Source organism: Ceratotherium simum, chromosome 7 (assembly GCF_057802395.1).
Source record: "Ceratotherium simum simum isolate JZ-2026a chromosome 7, ASM5780239v1, whole genome shotgun sequence".
Lineage (NCBI taxonomy): Eukaryota > Metazoa > Chordata > Mammalia > Perissodactyla > Rhinocerotidae > Ceratotherium > Ceratotherium simum.
Window position 1 is genome coordinate 26,062,798 of NC_141906.1, and position 25,389 is coordinate 26,088,186.

The 25,389-nt window shown below is 39.9% G+C and overlaps 1 protein-coding gene across 3 annotated transcripts in view; it reads left to right on the forward strand.

Moving 5' to 3' along the window:
- The window catches only part of LOC101390420 (hemoglobin subunit epsilon), an 82,459-nt gene extending 63,130 nt beyond the window's left edge, over positions 1-19,329 (forward strand). The window contains exons 1-3 of one of the 3 annotated variants that reach the window (XM_004433896.3): positions 16,873-17,651; positions 17,774-17,996; positions 18,835-19,327. In XM_004433896.3, the coding sequence (XP_004433953.1) occupies positions 17,560-17,651; positions 17,774-17,996; positions 18,835-18,963 (444 nt within the window). In that variant the 5' untranslated portion in view covers positions 16,873-17,559 and the 3' untranslated portion in view covers positions 18,964-19,327. Of the gene's footprint in view, positions 1-16,872; positions 17,652-17,773; positions 17,997-18,834 lie in introns of those variants that run through there. The other 2 variants (XM_087433339.1, XM_087433340.1) reach the window with 2 other exon arrangements.
- The last annotated feature ends 6,060 nt before the right edge of the window (positions 19,330-25,389 follow it).

Below are 25,389 nucleotides of genomic sequence, written 5' to 3' on the forward strand. Positions count from 1 at the left end.
TTATTTTGACATTGAGTGAGTTAATATATATGCAAAGAGTTTAAAGTAGTGCCTAGTATATGCTAAGTACTCTAGAAGTGTTTGCTATTTTTATTGTGTCTAACTGCAATCATTCTTGCTACAGCCAAAATCTATTTTTATTCTGTACTTTATGTCAGTTTATTTATAACAGTAATAATAAAAATAACTGACATTTATCAAATGCTTACTCATGTGCCAGGCATTGTAGTAATTACTTTGCATAACATATATCATTTAACTTATTTCTCTGAGGTGAGGGAACAGTCCACCAAGTGATAAGTGGTGGTGGTTATGATCACTGTCTTCAGGTAAACATTTGGCTTTGTGAATTCAAAGATTGTGGCTCTCTGGTTCACTGTTATGTCTCCAGCACTTGTTACAACACATGCAATTTGTGTTTAACAAATGTAAGAATGTTCCAATATGGAAAAGCTATCTTCTGGAATATGGATTTGAGTTATACTATGTGACACAGGATTAAATGGTTTTCATTTATGTAGGAACTTTGTAAATATTAAGTTGTCTAACAAAGAAGACAAGGGCTCAGTGTAAAAGCCATGGGCTCCTCCCCATTATAGAAAGTGTTTCACCCATGATTGTATGAATATGGCGAGGGTGTTTCTGAGGGGATTCCTATTCTAAGCAGAAGGTTGGTCTTGCTGAATTCCTAGACTCTCATAGCTCTGTGAAGGCCTGTGACATTACATTTTATTCTCTGCTCGTCCATCATACACATAATGAACACACATGACAGAGAGTCTCCTCACACTTCTTGACTGGATGAATCAGATTATCGAGTGGACGCGTTGAGGTAAATGGGGAAGTAGAGCAAGAAAGAGCTCTGCGTGAAGTGGAAACCACAATGCTCCCTTCCCATTCAGGGCTCCAGCAGAGGGGAATTCGGGGCTTTGTGAATGCTGGCCTAAAATCAGGAGCCCCATAAGATGTGAAGAGGAAAGAGGCCCAGAGCCTACATGGAGCCTCCTGCCCCAAACCTCCAGAGCCCCTCTCTTCAGTGTGTCCTATTAGAATCTCCTCACCTCCATCCAGAAACTATATTTCCACAATCTATACTCCTCTTAGTTGAAGTAGTTCCCTATGAAGACATCCTACCAGCATCCAGTCTAGTCTTCAGATTTTGGCTTCCAGCAGGTCCTGAATCCTGTTGTCCCGTGTTCCTTCCTTGGCTCCTTCCATTGACCTTGATCCTCCCTCCCTACCCTGAACCTTGCTGAGATGATCCATTGGTGAGTATGACTTCAAGAAATACCTCACTTGTTAATGGCTTATCCCCAAATCCCACTCTAATATGCAGAATCACTGTAAGGAATTAGGGGAATCACTATGAGAAAGAAAGAATGAGTGGGAATAAAGGGGAATAAGATGAGGAGTGAGTAAGAGAGTTGTGGGAAAAGGAGGACAGGATTAATTAATGGTAAAAATCCACTACTATTTATTGAGACCTTTTATATTCTCAAGTCTGATCAATTAAGCTTCTGCTTTGCAGACAGTATGTCGTATTTCCTTCCATCCTCATACTAACTCCATAAGATGGATACACTTATTATCCCTGTTTTCAGATGACAAGACTAAGCTCAGAGAAGTCAAGGCATTTGCTTAAGGGCAGACATATAAGAGGCGACACTAGTTCTTGGACCCAAGTCGGACTCTGAATCTGCTCCTCAGAAGCTGTTTGCTGCACTGCTATGAGCATTAGATGGATGGGCCTAGGAAAGCAGGGGAACTGGGCAGTGGATGAAGGAGGCAGGAGTGGAGAAGTCGATGACTTTAACTTTGGGAGCAGAAGTCTATCAGGGCTTGGACTTCAGCAAACTTTGACTCAGCAAACTCGAGGCCACCAAAGGGACTTTGGGAGCTGGTATGTAAGACGTATCTATCAGAGGTCACAGAGAGGGCAGGGCTGGAGCTAGCTGCCAGCTATCAGGGCCCAGAAGGGCTACAGGACTGTGGGCTCAGATAGGTGGTCAGGTCAGGCTGGCAGCTCAGGGTGGAGCCCATGACTCTTAGGGGAGATAGACCATGAGTACAGGGGTGAGCATGGAAAGGATAGGGAGGTAGAGCACAGCAGCATTTTACGTTCTACTACTACGTGAGACTCCCCATCACCTCAACTAGGGGCACGTGCCTTGACTCCTCTGAGCTCAGTCTCGTCATCTATAAAATAAAGTTAATAACTGTATCTATTGTATGGGGTTACCATGAGGATCAAAAGAGATACACAATGTCTAGACCAGTGACAGCAATTCAGGCCAGAGCTATGGGGTTCCTAGGGATGAGAGGTCTCAAAGCAGCAGGTAAGTACTAGAAAATAACACCAATCACTCTTAAAGATATAGAGACAGTCTCAAAGCCCAATGTTTAATTTAGCAATGGCCTGAGACGTCGTGCAACAGGAGCCTCTACTCCCTCAGTAAGACCATCTTCCCAGGTACTGTGGTCAAAGTCCAGAGCTTAGCTTTAAGGGCTAAAACACCCACTGATGAAGGCAGCTCACAGGAACTTTGTAGTGTAAGAAAATCCCATTTCATTGGGAACATGTATAACCCAAGATTCTGAAGCATAAGAGGTCCACTAAGAATCTGAGCAGGAGACAAGATGAGTAAGGAACTAGAGACCACGGGAGAGACCCTTGAAGAAATAGAGGAGAATTAGACTTCAGGAAAATGAAAAGGGGATGGGAATTAATACTTACTGAAATGTTTCCATATGTCAGGTGCCATTCTAGGATATCTAAATAGTCTCATTTAATATGCTAGTTCTGTGAGGTATATACTAATGAACATATTATAATAAATGCTAATGATAAGTAATATATCTTGAGTATTTAGTATATACTAAGATATAATTTAACTTCATTATGTGAATTAACTTTTAGTGTATCCTCATACCAATACTCAAAAGTACATTAATGTCTCTTACTGATGCGGAACCCGTCACAGAAAATGTAAGGAAATTTCTTAAAGGCACATAGCTAATAAGCAGCCAATTTGTGATTTGAACTCAGGTGGTTTGGGGTCTCCTACTGTCTACATTACACTGTCTCTCTTTAAATGTGGGGAACTTGATGGTCAAAGAGATGAAATAACCTATTCAAGCTCACAGAGCTAGTGAGTAGCAAGGCTAGGATGCAGGCCCAGTTCTGCTGTTGCTGAAGACTGTGCTCTTTCCACAACAAAACATCAACACAGACATGCAGCGTGGACCCGAGTAACAGAAGTAGGCCCCCCTGCCACCTACTCCCCACTTTCACACCTTGGAGATTGAAAATCAGAGTTACAGCCACAATTGCAGACCATACTTCTTTAACACGCTTGCATCTCCTTAGGAGAATTTGAGAGAGAGAGAAGTAAAGAAAAATTTGGAAACAGGTTCAGAAGACAAAGAGGCTCTAGCCAATTACAGAGCTTGTTGGATTATGGACTATAGGTTATCGATTATGTGTTCCTGAGAACACTGGAGGCCCATACCTGCCCAAATAACCCCTTTACTCCTTGGACAAGCTGCAAGTTTGGTTAAGGAAGAGGGTGTTCAGGTATTACATTCTTCAGTTACTCCTCAGGCCTAACCCACTGCCCTCTCTTTACCCTAGCTTGGAAACTCACGGCCCCCAAAATATATGTGTATGTGTCTATTTAAGTGTGTGTGATGTTCTAACTAGTGTCAAGTACTGAGGACACTAAACCATGCTGAGAGTAGTGCTGTGATGAGTTAGGAATACAAAAAACGAAGAAATTCTGCAAGTTCCCTGCACCTCCCTTTGCAGAGCTTGACAACAAGAGTCCTCTCAAATTTTACCAGTGCAAGACCCTGCTCTATATGTTAACTTCTCCAAAATCAGTTTGGGCTTCACACGGTCTTTCTCATCTGCAAGCAGAATGGAAGAAGTCAATATCAATCCTACAGAAGTCCCTATATCATCTGTGTTAGGCTGAGCTCTCCTGCTTCCTCTATCTCAAAAATCAGCCATCAATGTTTCTTCTTCTAAGCCAGAACTTAAGGTCTTACATTGCCTGGGGAGATGCTCACTGATCAAAGGAAAACTAGGGAGAAGGGCACAGGTACAAGGATAAGGAGTAAAGAGATAGGAGCATGGGAGGGTCAGAGACAGAGAAAGTAGACCAAAAGTTTTGACATGATAGTCCTTTGTCTAAATATCTTCCATAGAATTGTTTTGGGAGGTCTGAATATTGTTTCAAAATAAACTGAATCTGCTGCCAACATTTAAAATCAAGAAATGCCAGCCACAGAAAGGAAAAATTGCATGATCTCACTTATACGTGGAATCTAAAAATGTTGAATACGTAGAAGCAGAGAGTAGAACAGTGGTTACTGAAGTGGGGAAGTGGGGGAAATGGGGACATGTTGGTCAAAGGGTACAAAGTTGCAGTTAGGTAGGGTGAATGAGTATGGAGATCTAATGTACAGCATGATGACTATAGTTAGTGATACAGGATTGAATACTAGATATTTGCTAAGAGAGTAGATTTCAGTTGCTCTCAATCACACAAAAAAATGGTAACTCTGAGAAAAAGATATGTTAGTATGCTTGACTGTAGTAATCATTTCACTATTTATGTTTACATCAAACCATCATGTTGTACACCTTAAATATATATAATTTTTATTAAAAAATAAAAGAAAAAGGAAAAAAATGCCTGAAAATATCTGTTTCCAATCATCCTTTGAAAGTAAGATGTGACCCTATTAGTTATATGTATATACTTATTATAATATTATAACAACAGATAACACTTAGCAATGCTGTGTCCCTATTTCTTTATACAATAAGCTAAATTAATCCTCATGACAACCCTTATGAGCTAAGTCACATTATCATCCCACATTTCAGAGACAGGGAGATGTTAAGCAACTTGTCCAAGGTTACATAGGAAGTAGGTGGTGTTGGGGTTACTTAGCCTTTCCCAATCCCTCATGGGAACATTTGGATAAAGTGTTGACTGCATTATTTTATTAGAAATGGGCCTGCATTCATTGCAGACCCTACCTGACACCCTATTCCTTTATGTGATTTGTCTGACCCCAGTAGGCTTATGAAACCTTTGCTGTAGAAGAGAGGAGGAAAGGAGAGCTTACTGTGAAGAATGATGAAGTCTCCTTCCCTAACCATGGACCAGTGAGGCTCCTCTCTAAAACTAAATCCTTCTGTCTCATTATATTTTAGCTAGTTTCATACACTTTGCCTGAAGGGAGATAGAGAACAGGTATTCTCCACTGTGAAAAACCCATTTTCATCTCTCAAGGCTCAACTTACATTTCCTTAAGTCTATAAAACCTTTTGGTCCATTCCTTACTCCCAAAAAAGAACTCACACTTAGAGAGTCATAATTTTTGCCTCCCACATATATCTCTATTCAGCATGAAAAATGTTGTCATATAGTATTATAATTAACTATTGTTTTGACTAGGACTTCTGGAAGGCAAGATATATTCTTATTTATGACTCAAGCACTGAAATTAGTGTCTAGCACATGGCGGATACTCCAAAAGCATTTGCTGGATGACTGAACTTTCTACAAACCCAACCCCTTCTATCCCCTCCAGCCTCCTTGTCTCTGATTAAATAAGCTTCAATTGTCCATTAATTCATGTTCGATTTTTGTCTAAGCCTCCATTGCTGCTTTCCCATAGTCCAAGCACAGACATTTCTGCCAGGGCCCAAGTCTGAGTCAATGCCTTGCCCCCTACATTCTTGGTCTGTATAGCATTCTAGGCCAGGATCTGGCCCCAGGACAGCCATGCTGAATCATGCTGAGTCATGTTGAGGCTTAGGGTGTGTGGACAGATGTTTTTAGCCTTGAGTGATGACTGCTATCTGGATCCCCAGCAGGAAGCTTACAGGACAGATGGCAAGAAAAGGAGAAGTTGTCTGCCTGTAACTGTAACTCCACCCCAACCAGCATTAAGAAGGGAAAGGGATCTCTGGGGCAGAATGTGACATGTTCTAGAATATATTCCCTTATGATTTAAAAGATTATTTCTGATTGTCCCAACAGATGCCACAGAATAATTGATCATTATTCATCAAATATTCATCTTGTAGTTTGTCTCTCATACCTAGAAGCAGAAAAACCACCCCTTGTCAGTACGTGTGTATGAATTTTTAGTTCATGAAATATACAGTCATTAATCAAATGCTATCAGAGTAATTTGAAGCATAGGACCTTTGTCAGTGAGGTTCCTGACCCTTCCTCATGTACTATATAACCTAGGGCAGAATCTTAGTTTCATTCTGTCTATAAAGACGTGTCGGGGCTAGATGGCTAAGAGATTCTCCAGCTGTCACCTTCCTAAGAATCCAGGTACTGAACACCTACTTTGCACAGAGTCCTGTATTCATGGCCTGAGATATGGATATGAAAGATAAAGACATGAAACAGAGGAAAAGGAAGGCATTATTCACCATTTTAGGACACCTCCAGACATCTAGGTGACAAAGGGCCTATGCTCTTAGAGGGCACATGCTGGGTCAGATCTGACTGGGGATGCCACTTAGAAGCCCTCAACTTAAGGAAACGTCTCAGTCCAGTCTTGGTGCTGCTACTCTTATTGGGAAAATGTAGACAACTCCAAGCCTGATAGGGAAGAAACATTCCTTGAGAAGGGCCAGCAGGGTTTCCATGTGTTGATAACTGTCAAGGACTGCAAAGGGATAGAAACCATGAGACAGTGCTTGGGGAGAGAAAAACCAGAAGGTTAAGAGATCAGAATGATGCTGAAGTAGGCTTCTACAGGAGTTATTGGTGGCAAAAGATGTTTCAGAAATGTGATATGACTTGAGGAGTTACATAATTGTGAAAAAATTTTTAAAAAGAGGCAGATAGATTGGTTCAACTGAGCCATGAGGGATTTTCAGATGAGCATTTGATTCATTTAATACATTGGGCTTCTAGAGCTCAGGAGCTGTGTTGGTTCTGGATGCCCAGGGCCCGATATAGGCCCTGGTACATACTTGGCACAGTTTTCAGTATTTGTTGGTGAACGAGTGACCTCTTGTCAGTCTATTTGGCTTTGATAGGAACACAGAGAGAAGATCTAGTGATTTTGTGCTATAACTTCCTTCTTGATTCAAATATAGGACTCAGAGACAGGCTACCTTATGCATGTCTAATGTAAATGCAGATATTAGGAAGGGAAATCTACCTGAAGAATGTTTATAAAAGCAATAGAATACAGAGAGTGAGTTAAGCGTGTGATAACTGCAAGAAAGGCTGGAATAGGAGCCATTTAAATCACAAATTAATGAAAAAAAGTGATGGAGAAAAAAATTGGGGTAGGGATTAGAGAGACTAGTATGGTTTGAGTTGGGAGAGGTGTGTAGAAGACTGATGTTGGGCCAAACTTGAGAGTTGTGAATAAAGAACCAGAGAATTGTTCATTCATTCATAGTATGAGTAAGGAGATATAGCTTGATGGTTCAGAGCAATGTGTTTAGGAGTCAGACTCTCTTGGTTTCTGTTTTTCTTGGGAAAATTAAAGAATCCCTTAAAGTCTTTTATCATATATAAAATGGGAGTAGTAATTACACTTTATCACTTATTTGTTGTGATGACTATAGTACATCGTATATGAACTACTTAAAAGTGCCCAAAACATCACATTCTCAAAAAATGACTACTATTATTATGGCTATCATTATTGCTATAATCACTGGTCTGTGCCAGGCAATACACTAGGTGCACGAGATGCAGAAATAGCACAGGACCAGCAGTTCTGTGTATCCTCCTATGGTAATCAAATGAATTATGTGAATAGAATTAGGAAGAAAGAGAATTATGTGAATAGAATTAGGAAGATGGGTGAAAGAGACAACTTGAGAAAACATTTTCATTCCATGCCAAAGTATTTCAATATTACCCTATGGGCAAAGAATGAGGAGATAAAGATTAGAGATTTGAAGTTGAAGAATAAGATCACATCTGTTGAAAAGAAAGATAATTTGGGTCATAAAATGAGAATTGGACAAGAGTCATTCATTCATTCATTCATTCATTCAGCAAATATATCCAGAGTACTGTTCTGTAACAGGCTCTGTGTTAGACTCTAGCTTACTAATGTGAATAAACGCAAATAAAACACTGCCACTGGACTTAATGAATTCATATATTCTGGCAGGGGGTAGTCATTCAGGTAAACAGATGACTTTTATTGCAAAATAATAACTGCTGTGGTAGAGAAGTAGACATGGAAGCAAGTCGTTCTGCCAGTATTTATTGACCAAAGGGATAAATCAGTGATGATCTGTGACAACAAGAAGCAAAAGAGATGAAGTTAGTAGGTGATTGTAATAGCAGGTGCCAGAAATGATGGGGTTTTGAACCAGAACCAGAAGAAGGAATGAGGCCCTATTTCATCAAGTCCCAAGGTGGTGTGCAGAAAATTGGTGTGCAAGGTCCACAGTGGTCTAGTGGAAAATCAGATGAGAATATAGACACTTGGGGTATCAGCTAGAATTCAGTCTTAGGCAGAAAGTTTGGAACTCATAGAAATTCAGGATTCAGAGGCAAGGACATCCTGAAGACTAATAACTCTGAGCCAGACAAAGCTAGTTTTTTCTCAGAGAAATTACTCAAACTGTGTGGAATTCAGGCTAGAAAATTCATAAAGAAATTACTCAATCTATATATAATTCACACCCTAAATTTTATCCATTATATATTAGTTTCATACTTTCTAAGGAACTGACAGCAATTTTTGATTTGTTTGTTTTGTATTCTCTGTTCATTTGCTAATGTACCCCCACACTCTTGAGCAGTGGTTCAGAGCAGGTGATCAACAAATGCGTGTTGAATGATTGATGTGGCTCTGAAGGCGACAATCTAAAAGGTAAGCTTTGACCAATAGTGACAGAAGCTACATCACAGCCTGAGGAAATACATTCCTAGTTTATTTTCTTAGCAAAAGATAGAGATGGAAGAACTTTTCCCGAGTTCAGCCCTCTGCCTTTGCCCAGTGCCCACAGTTGTTCATCTGCATGCCTCTTTTGGCTTAGATCAATGCCTGTAGCTGAACTATCTGGTCAAGGTTCTGTTCACTCCTAACCCTATGGTCATCCTGACCATCTTATCTTTCTTAGTGCAGCCCCTATGAATAGGTCTTAATCAAGGGCTCAGATCAGAATTCTATACAATTCCCTAGGAGGTCTTGTTATAGATCTCCAGAATTTTTAGAGGAATGTTGTTTATAGAAATGTCTGCAGAGGTGAAATTTATCTAGGACACACACATGGAACTATAGTAAACCAGAAGAAAAAGAGATCACTTGCTGTTTAGGGACCTGAAAAAGGGAAGATTCCAAAGAAGAAGTGTTGGAGAAACATGTATAATTGTTCCTGGTTCTTGCCCTGTTTTAAGAAATGATTGTTGGTATTCAGGACCTGGCCAATCATCTGAGAAATTTTCCTGGAAATTCCAATATCCCACTTCCATTGTGACTCTGACATTTATTCCTCCTTCTCTAGGCCACCTCTCCAACCTCAGGCCTCCAGACTGGCTCACTCTATGATGTCTTCACTGAACTGCAGTAACTGTCTCCTGACCATTATTTCTACCTCCATTCTCTGTCCCTAACAACACCCACCAAAATTATCTTCCACAAATACCAAGCTAGTCCTGCAATATCCCTTTGGGGTAGGAGGAGTCAAAATCTTCCCACTGCCTTCAGGCAAATGGCTGTTTATCGATCCGAAAACTTTAATGTATATCAGCTTGGGATATAGTTCACATATTTATTTAAAGTGTACAATTTATGATTTTAGTATATTTACAATTGTACAGCCATCACTACGATCAAATTTAGAACACTTTACTCATCCCAAAAAGAAACCTCATATCCTTTAGCAGTTACTCTCCGTTTTGCCCAAATGCCCTCTCCTTTCTCTCCCCCTACCCCTTCCAGATCTAGGCAACTACCAACCTACTTTTTGTTTCTATGTGACCTGGAACTTTTAATCTTTCATAATTTCTCCTCACTCTAGCATCTTCACTCCTTGCTCCAATTCTCAATTCTATTAGGAGCTATTTTTTTCCATAGTGCCACCTTGTCAAGAGTTGTATCCTTATTGTACTTATTAAATACGATTTGCATATATTTGGATCTACTCTTGCTTTTTTCTCCAACCAGGTCACGACTTTTTGAAGGACAGAAAGTAGGTACGTCCAGCTTCACGGGTATATGACCTGTGCAGTCTTGCAGGGCTCTGTACTCAGAAGGGCCCCATGCTTCGTTGAAACATCTGCTGTTGTTGACGTGAAATTCTTAAGAATTTTTGACAAAGGGGCCATGCATTTTCATTTACACTCAGCCTGGAAATTATGTAGATGGTCCTGGAGAAAAGGATTGTGTCTTGACTATTTCTCTAACACAGTTCTCAGCATAATGGGTAGGGTATGGTAAGTACCAAAATGTTTGTTGAACTGAATTCTATCCTTCTTATTCCATTTTACACACAGAGGAGTAACTCATCAGGGAGATAGGAACACCCCTAGGGAGGAGGTGGTGCTCTGGAGTATGACTCGGTATTTAGAAGAAGAGAATGGGGAGCTAGCCTCTTTACATAGTACAGAGGCCTCAGCCTAAACACTCCAATCCCTCACTGCACAGAATTCTTTTATGTCTGATCTTTCTCTAACTTATCCCACAGTTTTCCCTCCTCAAAGAAAATGTGAGTTTCTTCAGCTAGAAAGTCATAGCTTATGGCCTCTGATCAGTATCCAGTAGATATTAGTTGATGTCACTTTGGCTAAAGGTCTGGTGTGTGAACAAACTCCAGAGATGGTTTCTGATTATTCTATCTACCCGCCCACCCTCCCCACTTGAAAACAAGAATTCTGACGCAGTAACTGTGATGAACAAAGGCCTTGACAAAACTCAACATAATGATTCCCTTTATCCAGCTTTAAAATCCTCATGCTGACATATACTCACACTCAGAAATTAGCCTGTATCAGAATGTGCACATATCCATACACACAAAAACACAAATCCCACAAATCCCATATGCTATCTGTTAGAAAATACCTTTGACTTTACCTTAAAATCTTCTCTAGAGATTGACTCCTTGCTACCACTTCCACTGCTACCCCCCTGGTCTAAGCCACTATAATTTCCTCCTCAACTATTACTGTAGCCTCCTAACTGGTCTTTCTGCTTCTACTGCTGCCCCCCCACAACTTCTCAACGCAGCAGCCAAAACAACCTTTTAAAAATATAAATCATATATGGTAACCTCTTTGTACAAAGCCCTCTGATAGTTTTCTATATCACTAATAATAAAGCCAAAATTTTTACAATTTTCTACGATAACAAAAACAATTGCTGATACTTATGTTGGCATATATACATATATAGATATATATGTATATATAGTTTGTGTATATGTATACATATATAAGCATGTATATGTGCAGATATATTTATAATATGTATATTATATAGGTATACATATGTGTGTGCATAAATATATATATATATGGTTTATATATATTTTCTTACAACTCTATGATACAGTTATTGTTATTGTCCCAAATTTTATAGATTAGCACTTCTATGACCACATCTTCTTCTACTCTCTCCCTCACTTAATTTGCTCCTACTTCAGCTTCATTATGATTCCCTGAAAATTCTAAGCCCTCTCACTTTCAGATATTTATATTTGCAATTTCCTGTGCTTTAAACATTTAATCACAGTTTCATCTGAATTGCTTCCTCATTGTCGATTAGTACCCTTTCAAGTATCCCCTCACTGCCACACTATTTAATGTAGGGATACCCATGCACTCTTGTCCCCATCACACTCTATCCTTCATTCTAGGGTTCTTTTCCTCCATAGCACTTTATGTCATTTGGCGTATACTATATATTTTACTTGTTTATTTACTTTTTGTCTATCCTCGCACTATCAACTCCATGAAAACAGGATCTTTGGTTTTTTCATGTCTGTATTCTTAATACTTTTGCAATATTGAATAAATGAATGAATAGCCAAACACACACACAACTGTCAGTACAAAGACATATACATATACATCCACTGCTACACACACACAAAGAAAACAGGGGAATAATGCTGGAAGTAGTAAGGCCAAGGAGAGCTTCTTAGACCTCAGCAGGCAGGACCTGGGTTGGATTACTGAGTTCCAGGATGTGGGCCATATGTTTTGTAGCTTGAGATTGGCTCTTGAAGGCTTATTCTGGACAAAATAAAAGACACACGACTAAAATAGAAACCAAGGTACTTGTTTATTAATTTACATTGAGATACATAACTGGAATACTCATGTCTATGTGAACAATAAATTCTTTTCTTATATCAGTCAGGTAAAAGTAGAGGAAACAAACTGTGCTTAGGCAGATAGCCAGATGCAAGCATGCCAAGTAATCATCTTGTGAATGGGGTCAGATGTGGCTTGTTCATCCATCTTCATGAGAAGGATAGACTTGGCCTGGACATAAATGTTATATGAGGTTCAAAACTTCTCTGGACTCTAAACCAAGAAAGCGACCTTCCTTTTTCTACACTTTCCTTGTTGGCCAACTATCTAGTGATTAGCACATTTCTTTTTATACATCAGAACATTCCATAAGATTATAGTTAAGAGCTTCTGATCTGGTAGTCATTCTGTCTCTTTCAAGTGATTTTGAATCTCTCTTTTTTATCACTACATTTATTTTTAATCTCAGTTGAAGTTAGAGAATGCAATTTATTCCCCTGGCTTCTTAGGCTTTTAATGTTATCTAGTCACTGTAGCCTTCATATTTTGACAATACTCACATGTTTGTAACCACACTCACACACATATGTGTGTATATATATATATATTACACAGAGCGTATTTATCAGGCATTTCTGAGCAGTTGTCCATGCAGGACTCTCAAGCACTAACCCACAGTCTCTTCCATTTATCTACTTGTGTTGGAACCAAGAACAAGAATGGGGTCTTTGAAGGCAGTAAGAGAAGTGCTCTGGCTCTCACTGTCTTTAGTTTGTCCTCTCCCTTGCCATAGCTCTGTGTAGTCCTGAGCTGTTATCTATGCCCACAGTTTCTCACCCCACCCAGCTATCACCAACCCAAGTCCCCAGAATGAGAAAAACACTGGATCTGCCTGCTTCTATTGATTAAAAACAAAATAAAATAAATGACCCCAAAACCCCAGAGAACAAATGAATAAGCAAATGAAAAAGAAGAATAAGAAGGCGCGGGGGCGATAGGGATGGGGATGGGGAGGAGGAGAGGGAGGGGAATGGGGAGCAGGATGGAGAGGGGAATGAGGAGGGGGAGGGGGAGTAGGAGGAGAAGGAGGAGGAGGAGGAGGAATAGAAGGAGAAGGAGAAGGAGAAGGAGAAGGAGAAGGAGGAGAAGAGGAGGAAGAAGAAAACAAAAACAGACCCAGGAAAAGACTGGTGACATTAGGGCCTGAACGAGGCTAGAGTACAAAGAAGAGCTACTTTAGCTTCTCGGTCAGGAGCCTAAGAGGCATTCCATTCCCTCACAGATACCTCAGATTCAATAAGATAGGCGTTGTGGGAATTTGGTTTCAGAAAGAACATTTCTGGGGCTAGAATTAGCAAGGGCTAAAAGGAGTTCGGGGGAGGAGCAGTTGTGAGCTACCCCTAAACTGCCCCCACTAGGTCATACAAAACAAAGGGTCCTAGTTTCTCATAATTCCTCATGGTGGATGATCTTGTTAATGGATGAAGTCTAACCAGAATCATTACTGCTTCCATGTAAGCCCTGCTTACTAACCAAATCTCAAATTTATCCTTTTCCAGAGAGAGGCAATTTTTTCATTCAGGAAACATGCCATGCTATAGCTTCGGTACTGAATACCCAAAGTACTGAAGATTGCATGCCTAGGTAAAAAAATAATCATTAACTTCCTTTTAGAATTCAAAAGTCACCAAGTCAAGGACTTCCCAAATTTCCAGCAGCAGAGATGGAAACTTAGCATAGAATTGGATCTTTTCCATCATTTCTGGATACAAAATTCTAAGCCCTACACCTATGAGAGTCCCATTTGAATCAACCCTAGATAGAAATTTAAATATTGAGTTTATGTATGCTTTAGAGTGAACAAAGTTTATAAATTACTCCTTGACTTGGGTCTGGGTACGAGCCATGTGTTATGGACCAATGACCTGTGGTAGTGCAGTAAACTGAAGGGATGGGAGATTATAAAGCACTGGTTCTAATAATAGTGTCGTTCCTTCTGACTAGTCCAGAGTGGTTTTTTTCTATGTTGTTCTTAGTTCATAGAATACATAAGGCAATACTATTTAAAATAAACACAAAAAATAAGAATTTCCTAGAATTTTAATCATGAAAATAAATGAAGGCAACTTTACTTAAGGTCAAAAATTATCAAGTAAACCAAGAAAGTAAAGCTACATTTCATGGGAAAATGGAAAACATATGACTTTTCTAAGTTTCCAGATTGAAGGTCCATCATATAGAAACTAACTGGCTGTTTCTGGCTTTCCATTTCCTCTTCCCAAAAAGATTCCTCTTGCTTAATTAACATTCACACATATCTCTGGCTATGCCTTAAGCACAGTGGTTCCAGATGTCAGTCAAGCCGTCAAAGTCCCTGCTGCAAGCTGCCAACTGAAAGAAGTCACTCTGAGAATGAGACCCAGCTCTGGTTCAGATTACCTACAACCTTTGTGAGAGGTGACTCAGAGGCATAGTGTATAGAAAGCAGTAGTGTTGCCTGACTGCTGGTTGTGGCCTATTCTCGCATTCTTCGAAATTATACCAGAAAATGTTCATTGGCTTCCTACACGGCAGCCACAAGAATTTCCTGCTACTCATGGTACCCAATGTATTCTAGGCTAATGCAACACATAACAGACCCTTTGATCCAATCTATTTCTGTTGTGAGAATGTAAATTCAGGTGGATAATGGAAGCAGGCACACTTATAGCCTCTAATCAAGAGCCCTAAGCAGGTTTTTGTACCTTCAGTGGTTTATAACCCCTGTTTATAATTTTTCAATTTTAAAATTAAAAACAAATAATTCATTTGTGATGAAGAATAACTTTTGAAGTAGTTTTTCTCGGATAATACTATGAAAAACATGTAGTGAGGTCAAAGGCCTATTTTACATATCAACAATGTAATTTACATAATTCTCCGTACTAATAGTACCTAAAGATAATATAATATTTGACTCATAGGATTAGTATACATGTCATAAATTAGCTAGCAAGATTTAATAAAATATTTGATTTTTTCTTGCTGAAAAGAAGCATCTTACATTTCTTAAAATTCTGCACAGAACTTACAAATGTACAAATGCTACAGGATACTCTGAGGCAGGAATTCATCTTTATCAAGTCTTAGAGTTTCTTTTTAAGACTTCTTTTTTATTTAAATACCTTAAGATTTTTTTATTTTATTAATTTTTAATTTTATAGGCAATAAATGAACATTCTTACTGTTTATTTTTTCCGACCATTTACTTTTTCTGATCTAGTCTGGATAACCATGTCTCTTCTCTCTCTAAACTTCAGGTTTTCATTCAGGAAAAGGAGGCAATAATCATGGTATTTCATAAGAGAAATAAATAAAATACTTCAAAATGTGTAGCTGAGATAATTTAGCTTAAATCAACAAGCACCTAAGCAATAATGTGACCATACTCAGCCTATCTGACTTCAGAATCAGAAGTCATAAGCCTTGTACTGAACTACAGACATCCTGCCTTCCAAGCCTGTAAACTTTCATGAAATTCTTTCCCAAAACCTGTAGTAATAAGAAAGCAGTGGATGGGCTGGATCCCTGGAGGCAAGCCAACTCTGTTCCCAAAGACCCTTACTAGAGGAAGAGATATGGGCCTTGCAGTGAGTGTGAGGGAGGGGGAAGAAGATCAACCCTATACTCTGAATCTAAGAGAAGACTAGTGTCCACACTGAATTGGAAGGAGAATGGGACATGCTCATAGTGTCTGCTTCAGGGAGAGGCTTTTTTCCCAAACTCTTGGTCTTGAGAGGCCTGTTTTTTATTCTCTGGGCTTTGGTAACATCTGATCCTCATACCAAAGGTCTAAAGAAAAGGTCACTGTCCGTACACTGTGGATTTACAGAAAATTTGCCTTGGAAATCTAGAGCCCTATCTCTATTGAATAAATAACTCTTATCCACCTAAGGGCTATTCTTCACTGAGTAGCCGGCTGTTTCTTGTCCATTCATTGATCTTCTACTTCAGTGATCAAATATCTTCTCTCTTGACCTAGAATCCTGTCACCCTACGCTATATAGTCTAGTCCAGGGAGTCTTTCCTGTCTTTCTTAAGGGAGAAAAAGCTAAGAAACACTTACGAAGATGACAGCCCAGGAACACCGATCCACTAAAGTCAGCGATTTAATTGTGCAATTATAGAATGCTATTCCTCCACAATTCCTTACCACTATATCAAGAGGACTCCAGTACAATAACCGTGGGTTGCAACTTTTTCAGTGCAGACTCTATTTCATGATGAGTTTTTAGGGAAGCCCAAAGACAACAGAGGCATCAAAAAACAAGGGCACCAGAGGAATTTGAAGCCTCTGGTACTTACTGACTACGGCAAACATTAAACATACTCCAATATCCAGCCTGATTAACATGTTTATTCCTCATTTTGATCACAAGTCCTGGTTTTAAATAATTTCAGATTCCTCAGCAGTCTCACTGGTGTAAAGAAGTGTGAGAAGGACAGAAAATCAAGAAGAGTATTCAGGGTAATGTTCCCAAAGTAGCTGCTTTTCCCGGTAGTCACTGAGAAATGGACAGAGAGAGGGTTTCCTGGAAGCACAGGATGTAAGCTTATTCTGTCTGTCTTATCTATGAAACTGCCCTTGGGTATTGTACTTTGGAATTGAGGTCTTAGTCCTATTGTGAATCCTTGCTACTCTGTTCAGCTGCCTGAAGTAACTATGTATGTGTTTTACCTCCCCTGGAAAAATAATTTCTAGGGGCTTGGTTATAATCCACTCCTCAAGAGAGCTATAACTGGCTGATATTCTGTGTCAACAATTGTATTTTTTTTTCTTGACCCTATTCTTGTCCCTGTCACCATTTTTAACCCAACTATTAAAGCTGTTTTGACTGAAACTCTTTCCGTATCTTGGGCTTAGCCCCTCTCTAAGGGTCTTTCTTGAAGAAGGAGAATGGGAGAGATGGATGTCATACTGGAGAATGACATGGGGAGAGAAGAGGGTGAAAAAGGGGAATGAATGGAAAATTGTATTGAAGATAGAGGAGCTAACAAAAGAAGGATGTCTCAGGAACCAGCACACATTATCACAAACTCAGAGCACACCCTTCATTGCTGACCCTTTCCTGACCTGGCTCCACCCCTGAGGGACACATGTCAGCCTTGACCAATGACTTCAAAGTACTGGGGGGAACAAGGGGCCAGAAGTTCAGCAGAAAACAATAAAAGGCCACACATTCCAGCAGCAGCACATACCTGCTTCTGACACCTCTGTGATCATCTGCAAGCTCCCAGACCTGACATCATGGTGCATTTTACTGGTGAGGAGAAGGCTGTCATCACTAGCATGTGGGGCAAAGTGAATGTGGAAGATGCTGGAGGCGAGGCCCTTGGCAGGTAGGAACTGGGTTTCAACGCGTGAGAGAAGATAGTGAATATGAATCTGGCAAATGACCAGGAAAGCCCGTAAGATTTTTGAAAGTCTCTAATTTTCCTTCTGCTATGGTCCCATCTCATAGGCTCTTGGTCGTCTACCCCTGGACCCAGAGGTTTTTTGACACCTTTGGCAACCTGTCCTCTTCCTCCGCCATAATGGGCAACCCCAAAGTCAAGGCCCATGGCAAGAAGGTGCTGACCTCTTTTGGAGATGCTATTAAGAACATGGACAACCTCAAGGGCACCTTTGCTAAGCTGAGTGAGCTACATTGTGACAAGCTGCACGTGGATCCTGAGAACTTCAGAGTGAGTTCCAGAAATGCTCTTGTGCTCTTTTTTCTTTTTACCTTGTGATAGTAATGGAAGTTGAGTCTTTTACTGGAAACAAAGATGTCAGAAAATATGGCTCTAATTTGGTATTAGAAAGGCAGAACTCCAGTGGGCATAATCAAGACCACGTAGATTCAGGACTAGTGACAGTAAAGGGTTACTAGCAACCTGAATTTGCTTAAAACGTTTCAGGAACTTTCGTCGGAATTGAATGTGTTTATCCTAGAGAATATCAGAGAATAGCAGACTAGTTCAAGGAATAATGGAATTTGACTTTTGATAGATGAAGGCCTATGTAAGGAAACAGAAATTTCTTATTTTATGTGGTTCCTGATGATTGAAGTTTAGGAAGAGATTTGGGGAAAAGACTTTTAGGTAGATTGTCTCAGAGAAAAATACAACTTCTCTAAAATGTACTAAATTACCTATCAGTATTGCGACCAAGCGGACGCTTGTTCCTGTGTTAGCTAGAGACTTTAAACTCACTCTCAGAACCTGTGCAGCTCTGAAATCCTATGATTACAGGAATTAGACAATTGGTAAATGAGACAGGAAGGGAGACAAGCAAATAAAAATGGTGAAATGGAAGAGAAGATGGAGATATAGATAGGCAGAATGTTGAATGGAAGGCTCATAAAAATTAAATGGAATTTAGGGTCTAGAGTATCTGGGTTTATTGGGCAGGCACAACCTTTGGAGCAGTTTAAGGTGCAGAGTTGGCAGGGAGTGGAGGTATTAGGCCACTTTATCCGCAATTCTTTTTGGAAACGCCTATTCAGCACGCCTATTTGTAATTTTGTCTTTCACCCAACAGCTCCTGGGCAACGTGCTGGTGATTATCCTGGCTTCTCATTTTGGCAAGGAATTCACCCCTGATGTGCAGGCTGCTTGGCAGAAGCTGGTCGCTGGGGTTGCCAACGCTCTGGCCCACAAGTACCACTGAGTCCTCTTTCCAGGTCACCAGCGCCCTTTTGTTTCCCCTCCTTCTGCACATGGAGACTGGAGTTTGGCCTTGAGAACACAGCTTCCGTGTAATAAAGTACATTCTATTCAGCAATCAGAAATTAATATTGTGTCTTCTCCATCTTTTACTCTTGTGTTAAAGGAGAAAACGTTTGTTGGCTAAGTTTTGGGGAGAGACATAGGAAGAAACAAGAGCTCCTTTGAGAAGTGTGTGAGGACTCTTCAAAGGAAAATAGACATTATGGAAGGATTCCAGAGGGTCTGAGAGGATGCCAAGATGGGGAAGAAGTTTTCTGGAGTGGGCAAAGTATTAGTTAAGAGGGCAGGGACTTATAGGGCAGTGTAGCAAAAACTTGCTGTAGAGGGGAAAGAAGGAGGTGTTAAGTAGTGCCTGAGAAAAAACAAAGTAGATTTGTGCATTTCAGACTTCAGTTAAAAAAAAATAAGAAAGAAAAACAGCTTTGTAGGGATCCAAGGTCTAGGCTAGGGTTACTATTTCAATTTTCTCTAAGGTACATTTTTAATCAGCTAACTTGTCATGTCTTTTGTGAGATTGAATTGGAGATAAGAGGATAAGTTGAGAGATAGCTGGGAGCTTTCTGGAAAGTCCCCATGAAACAAAAATAGACTGCTTTTTTCCTGAAGTGTTCCACTGTCTCCCTGGGGAGCCAAGGCTAAGACATATGAAATCATTGTGCATTATCTTCTGATTGAATGTAACATGTACTGAAATAAAATTAGAATTAGGATATTGTGTGAATTCTGGGGGGAGAATGACCAGGACTTCTTATGGCAGATAAGATATTAACAAAGGCTCATAGTCTAAAACCAGCAAGCTAGAGCTTGGTGACTTGCATGAAAATAGCTGTCTGGCAGTAGAGGAAAGTGAAAATAGCTGTCTGCCAGTAGAGGAAAGAGTAAGATATAGGTAGAGTGTTCAAAAAGACTTGATAATGCAAGGACTTGATTAGAAAAATAAAAGCTATTGCTATGCTATTGGCGACAGTAAACAATAAATATCCTTAGAACTTATATGACTCAAGGAATAGGATTTGGGGGGAAAGTAATTTGCTTAATGCACACAAAGTCAACTCAAAACTGCAGAGATTAGATGTAGATGCTAATTCAGGGGAACAGACGTAATAGCCTAAACCCAAGAAGAGCAGTGAGGTCTGGAAAAGGTGAAGGATGAGCAAAGGTAGAGTTAGAAGGACATGGTATCTGATTGGCTGGGGTAGATGAGAAGCAAGGAGGTGGTGGTAGATGGTTTAAAGATCCCAGCTCATATGAATCTAACAGGAAGAGGCCATGCACTGACCTGGGGATCCTTGTGGAGGAGTGACAATAACTGAATCATTCTTGAGGAAGTTATTGCTAGGTTGCTCAGGGATTCTTGACCTTCAGGCCTTGAGTCAAACTCTCTCATCAAGGCTTGAGACCTTCACATTTTACAAGTTAGTGTCAAATCTTGGTGAATTTAACTCTATTAGACATTTCATTGCCCCCCACACATTGATCAGAATTTGTTCTGTGAATTACCTTTTAATTTGCTTTTATGTCTCCACGATAAGAGTGAGAGACCAATGATTATCATATTTGCAGGCTATCAACAGCACTGGTATCTCTGAGCCCTATAACTTCTCATTATGCCCCTAAACAGGGTAAACAGAGGCAACTCATGGCACTAAAACTTTTTACCTAGACAGTCAGTCAGTCAGTTAACAAATGAGAGCAATGTCCATCTTTAATCAATCAATCTCTTTCTCTTTCTTGCCCTTCAACTATTATTATGGCTCTGAATGTCAAGGGGTCAAGGATGATGATGATGATGGAGTGGTGGGCAGAAGAAACGTTCTTTATCCTTTACAGATCTAGATTTAGATCTAGATTTTGCCAGTTGGAGACAACTTAATTGAAAACAATTTCATAGTTAACAAACACACATGCACACGCACATGCATACATGCAGGTCTGGATCACTCAGATCTTTAATGGATGAAATGATGGCTAATTATTGTCAATAGGCAATAAAAGCCACCTGAACAATATAATGTTGTGATGAACAGGATATTCTTGGAATATTAATCTAGCTAAAAGTACAAAGAATTTAGAGGTTATGTCATTACCGGAATTAAAATCCTATAACAGCTTCTCACTCCCAACCACTGAAGATAAGTTCTAAGTTACTCGGTTATGCTTTCTCTTGCAGCAATATTTCCTGCCATTCTCACCTTTACTATTTACATATCAACCACACTAGCCCATTATTCATATCTCTAGCATACCAAAGGTTTATTTTACCTCCCTCAGAGATTTTCATTCACTGGTTCAACTTTCAGACTCTATCCCAGTATCTTCCCATGGCAGATTCTTTCTTTTCATTCTGGACCAGATCAAATACTACCTCTGTAGAGACACACTTCCTGATGTAATTGCGTCCCTCTCATTAAGTCTAAATATTAATTTTCTTCATAGCAAATGATAATATCTGAAATTATTTTGTTGATATGTTTGCTTATTCATATTCTGTATCTTCCACTCCCAAATTATAAATCTTAAGAGGAAAGTTTTCTTCTCTGCTTCATTTACTTTAAATCCCCAGTACTAAGAGTGATTACAACACATAGTTATTAAACAATAATTATTGAATGAATGTTTGAGAATACATGAGAACGGAAGTTTGAAAGAAATGAGATGGCTTTTGCAAAGAAACAGCTTTATAGGTGAGGATTTGGGTAATGTCAGAAGCAATGACACAGGAAAAAATGGAAGGATAAAACAGCTCTGGACAGGGAGAAATCAACAAGCCTTTGGAAGATATTGCCTCAAAAGCATAGGAGGGAAGTAGGAGTTACAGATGATCATTGGATCAATTTCTAGGTTTCTGAAAGAATCAGGAAGTTGTTTGCAGACATGAGGGGTTATAGGAATCCATTAGTCTGAGGAGGAGTAATTAAGATTCACTCACGTCAGAGGCCTAGAAACGAGCATCTGAGTCATTCTCCAAGGCTAGGTTCTACAAAACCAACGGGATTATCAAATGTGGTCAAAGATCTACATATACTCACCTCACAGACCTCCTATTTTAAAGAGACTCTAACCTGGATTCCCCTCAGGCTCTGTGCCCTATACCTCCATACCAATAAAAATGTACCCTATGTACCCTTAGGTTTTGAGAGGTCATAAATTATTATGGCTATAATCAGAAAATAACAGCTGATATCTTGACAAATCTCATCCTCCTGCACTTTTCCTCATCCCCATCAATGAACAGATATAGGCTTTACATAAGATTATGAAAACTGAAAGGATTTCACCTATATTATTGTAATTTCAGGCAACCTGATAAGTTAGAGGATAAACTAATTTGAAGATAGAGGCATCCTGTAATAAAATGCACAGGTAACTCCTTAATCTGCTTTTTCTTATGATCATCAGGTCCGGCTACAGGGGCAAATAATCAAGCCAGATTTCCAAAACTTCAGGCATCATAATTTATCAAGGTCTCAGTGGGCTTCCTGGCTGTGCTCGAAGTTGCCTCTTCTCTTCCTTCATTTCATTGATTTCTGATCTTAAAAAAAAATCCTCTTGGTTTTGCCTCACATCTTTATCCCTTTTTCACATTAAATATTTCCCATTTCCCTAAGAACAGATAACACCCTCTCAATTATATCAAGTATAGTAGACCAAGAGAATTACTTCTCTCATAGCAGAAATTCGGCTATAATGTATTGGGGTGAGCTCTTTAGATTTTAGAGTACCTGTGAGTACACATGGAGGTGGATTCTTACATGTTGTTTTTTTAAGGATTTATCTCAGAGAGAAACAAATAAATCAGCTTTCTGGAGCTCTAAATGCAGAAGTAGCAGACTGAGAGAAAAAAATATATAAACCCTTCCCACTTCCACTGGAAGTATGCCCTGTTTAGTCCCACAAATGCTTGTTTGAGATGCATGAGACCAAGTACCTTAGGTCACAGGGGCAGTAGTGTGTTGAATACTGTCAGTGAAGATTGCCTCTGCTAGTTAGATATGAGGAAAAGTTAAACAGAGCAAGGGAGTGTAGATCCAGCACACACCAGAGACAACTTCCTTAAGCTTCAGCCCATGCCATGGAATCTTCTACTGCTCTCTGCATTGAACACATGAGCACCCTTCTCCTCCAACACCTAAACATCTATCTTTTCTGGCAAAAAATGGTAGATACATGGAATATGCCACAGACTGTTATCCAATGACTCAGAGGGAATATCTTTTGCTCAAATAAGTACATTGACAAGTAAGTGAACTGAAAAACACTGGAGTAACATTCAAGCCTGCCCTAATTTACTTAGTTTTTCTAATCCTGCTTTTTTTTGATGTTGGATAGAAATATTTATTACTATTACAAAAATGTATTAAATTGTGCACCCAATGTAATCTTAAAAGAACTGGGAACCAAGAAGTGCTGTGGCTTCCTCGATATAAAGACTGGCTGAACAATATATTTGTCACAAATCTTCACCCAATGCCTAGGAAATTTATAATTCCTACCCTTTTTAGTTCTAATCCATATGTCATCATCAGCCTTCATGTCATTGCAGGATAGTGGTGGTAGGGACCTTGAGATATGAATTGGATACTAGATGGAGCGGGAGGGATGGGGTGTAAGAGGAAAGAGAAGAAAGAAGTGAAGATTCAAATTGAACATGAACAGTAGAGTCCTTCTGAAGGGGCCACCTAACACTATCAGAGACACAAATATCCATCTTCTAGACTATCCTTTGTGCAAACCCCACCCATGGTGGTGACTACCAACCTTTGACCAATAGTCTCATTTTACTGGGAGAAACAAGAGCTAGCGGCTAGAGAGGAGGAATAAAAGACCACGCAAAGAAGAATCAGCATAAACTTACTTCTAGCTCATCTGTGATCACCAGAAAGCTCCCAGACACCGTAGTGCATTTACTGCTGAGGAGAAAGCTATTGTTGCTAGCCTGTGGGCCAAGGGGAATGTGGAGGCAGCCAGAGTCGAGAACCAGGTGAGGTAGGCACTGGAGCACAGGGCAGGGGGCAGAAAGGCAGAAACTGTTCCTGAAAGAGGGATTGGTCAGGTTTCTTATGTATGTCGACTTCCCATCTGGTCTGTGACTATGATTATTCCATAGGCTCCTGGTCATCTACTCGGGGACCTAGAAGTTCTTTGACAATTTTGGCAACTTGTCCTCTGACTCTGCAGTAATAGACAACCCCAGGGTCAAGGCCCATGGCAAGAAGCTGCTGACCTCCTTTGGAAATGCTGTTAAGAACGTGGATAATATCAAGGACATCTTTGCTCAGCTGAGTGAGCTGCACTGTGACAAGCTGCATGTGGATCCCGAAAACTTCAGGGTGAGTTTGTGCTTTGTTCTTTCATCCTTGATATCTATGACATGGCTACTTTTGATAATTTGTACCAGCTACCTCTTGTGAAGTAGGAGTTAGCTGGGGGATCTGATATTTTGATGGTGGGATTGATTTTGAGAGTTAGATTGCTGTAAATGGCATAGCTAAGACTAGGTAGAATAAAAATCAGGGGTACTGGAAGAGCACTCACATTTGATATTTCTGAAAACCATCTTGTGAAGAGTGCTGGCTGAAATTGGACTAAATGTTTTGGACTGGGGAGTGTAAGTTTGGGGATGGAGACGAACATCTTGCCTTTGATAACTAAAAATTTCTGTGAAAACTGATGAACACCTTTTGGCATAATTCTCAAAGTTAGAAGAAGACCATCCAGGGCAAAGTAAGGACTGGCTTTTAAAGAGGATTTTTTCCCCCCTGAGCAATGATACTATGACCTTGTACACATTACATAGCGTTTTTTTTCACATGATTGTTCAGGAAAATAGCATGCATGTAATGACTGGGATGTATACTATCCCATAAGGTCCCTAGCGGTATTATACTCTTACTTTTAAAAAGATAAAGACAAAGCAATGCAAAGCAATTGTTCTTGGGTCATGAGTTGGCAGGACAAATAAGAGAAGAATAGAACACAATATGAAATACAGGGCTGGGAGTCATATTGAAGCCAATATCAAGCCCATAATGATGTGCTTTTGTGGGAATGGGACCCTGAACGTTGCTCCAACTTTGATCAGGAAGGAAATGTGTCTTATATCTATTTACTGTAAGGCCAACTTGAGGCCTTCTGTTCACTATATAGTACTTTGTTTTTATCCCTACTCTTTCCCCAGTTCCTAGGCAACATGATATTGATTATCTTGGAAACTCACTTCAGCAAGGAATTTACCCTACAGATGCAGGCTGCCTGGGAAAAGCTGACCACTGCTGTTGCTAATGTTCTGGCCCATAAGTACCATTGAGTTGCCTGTCCAACTATGCTGTTGCCTACTGGAGAGCCCGGTGTCCCAAGTGTCCCAAGA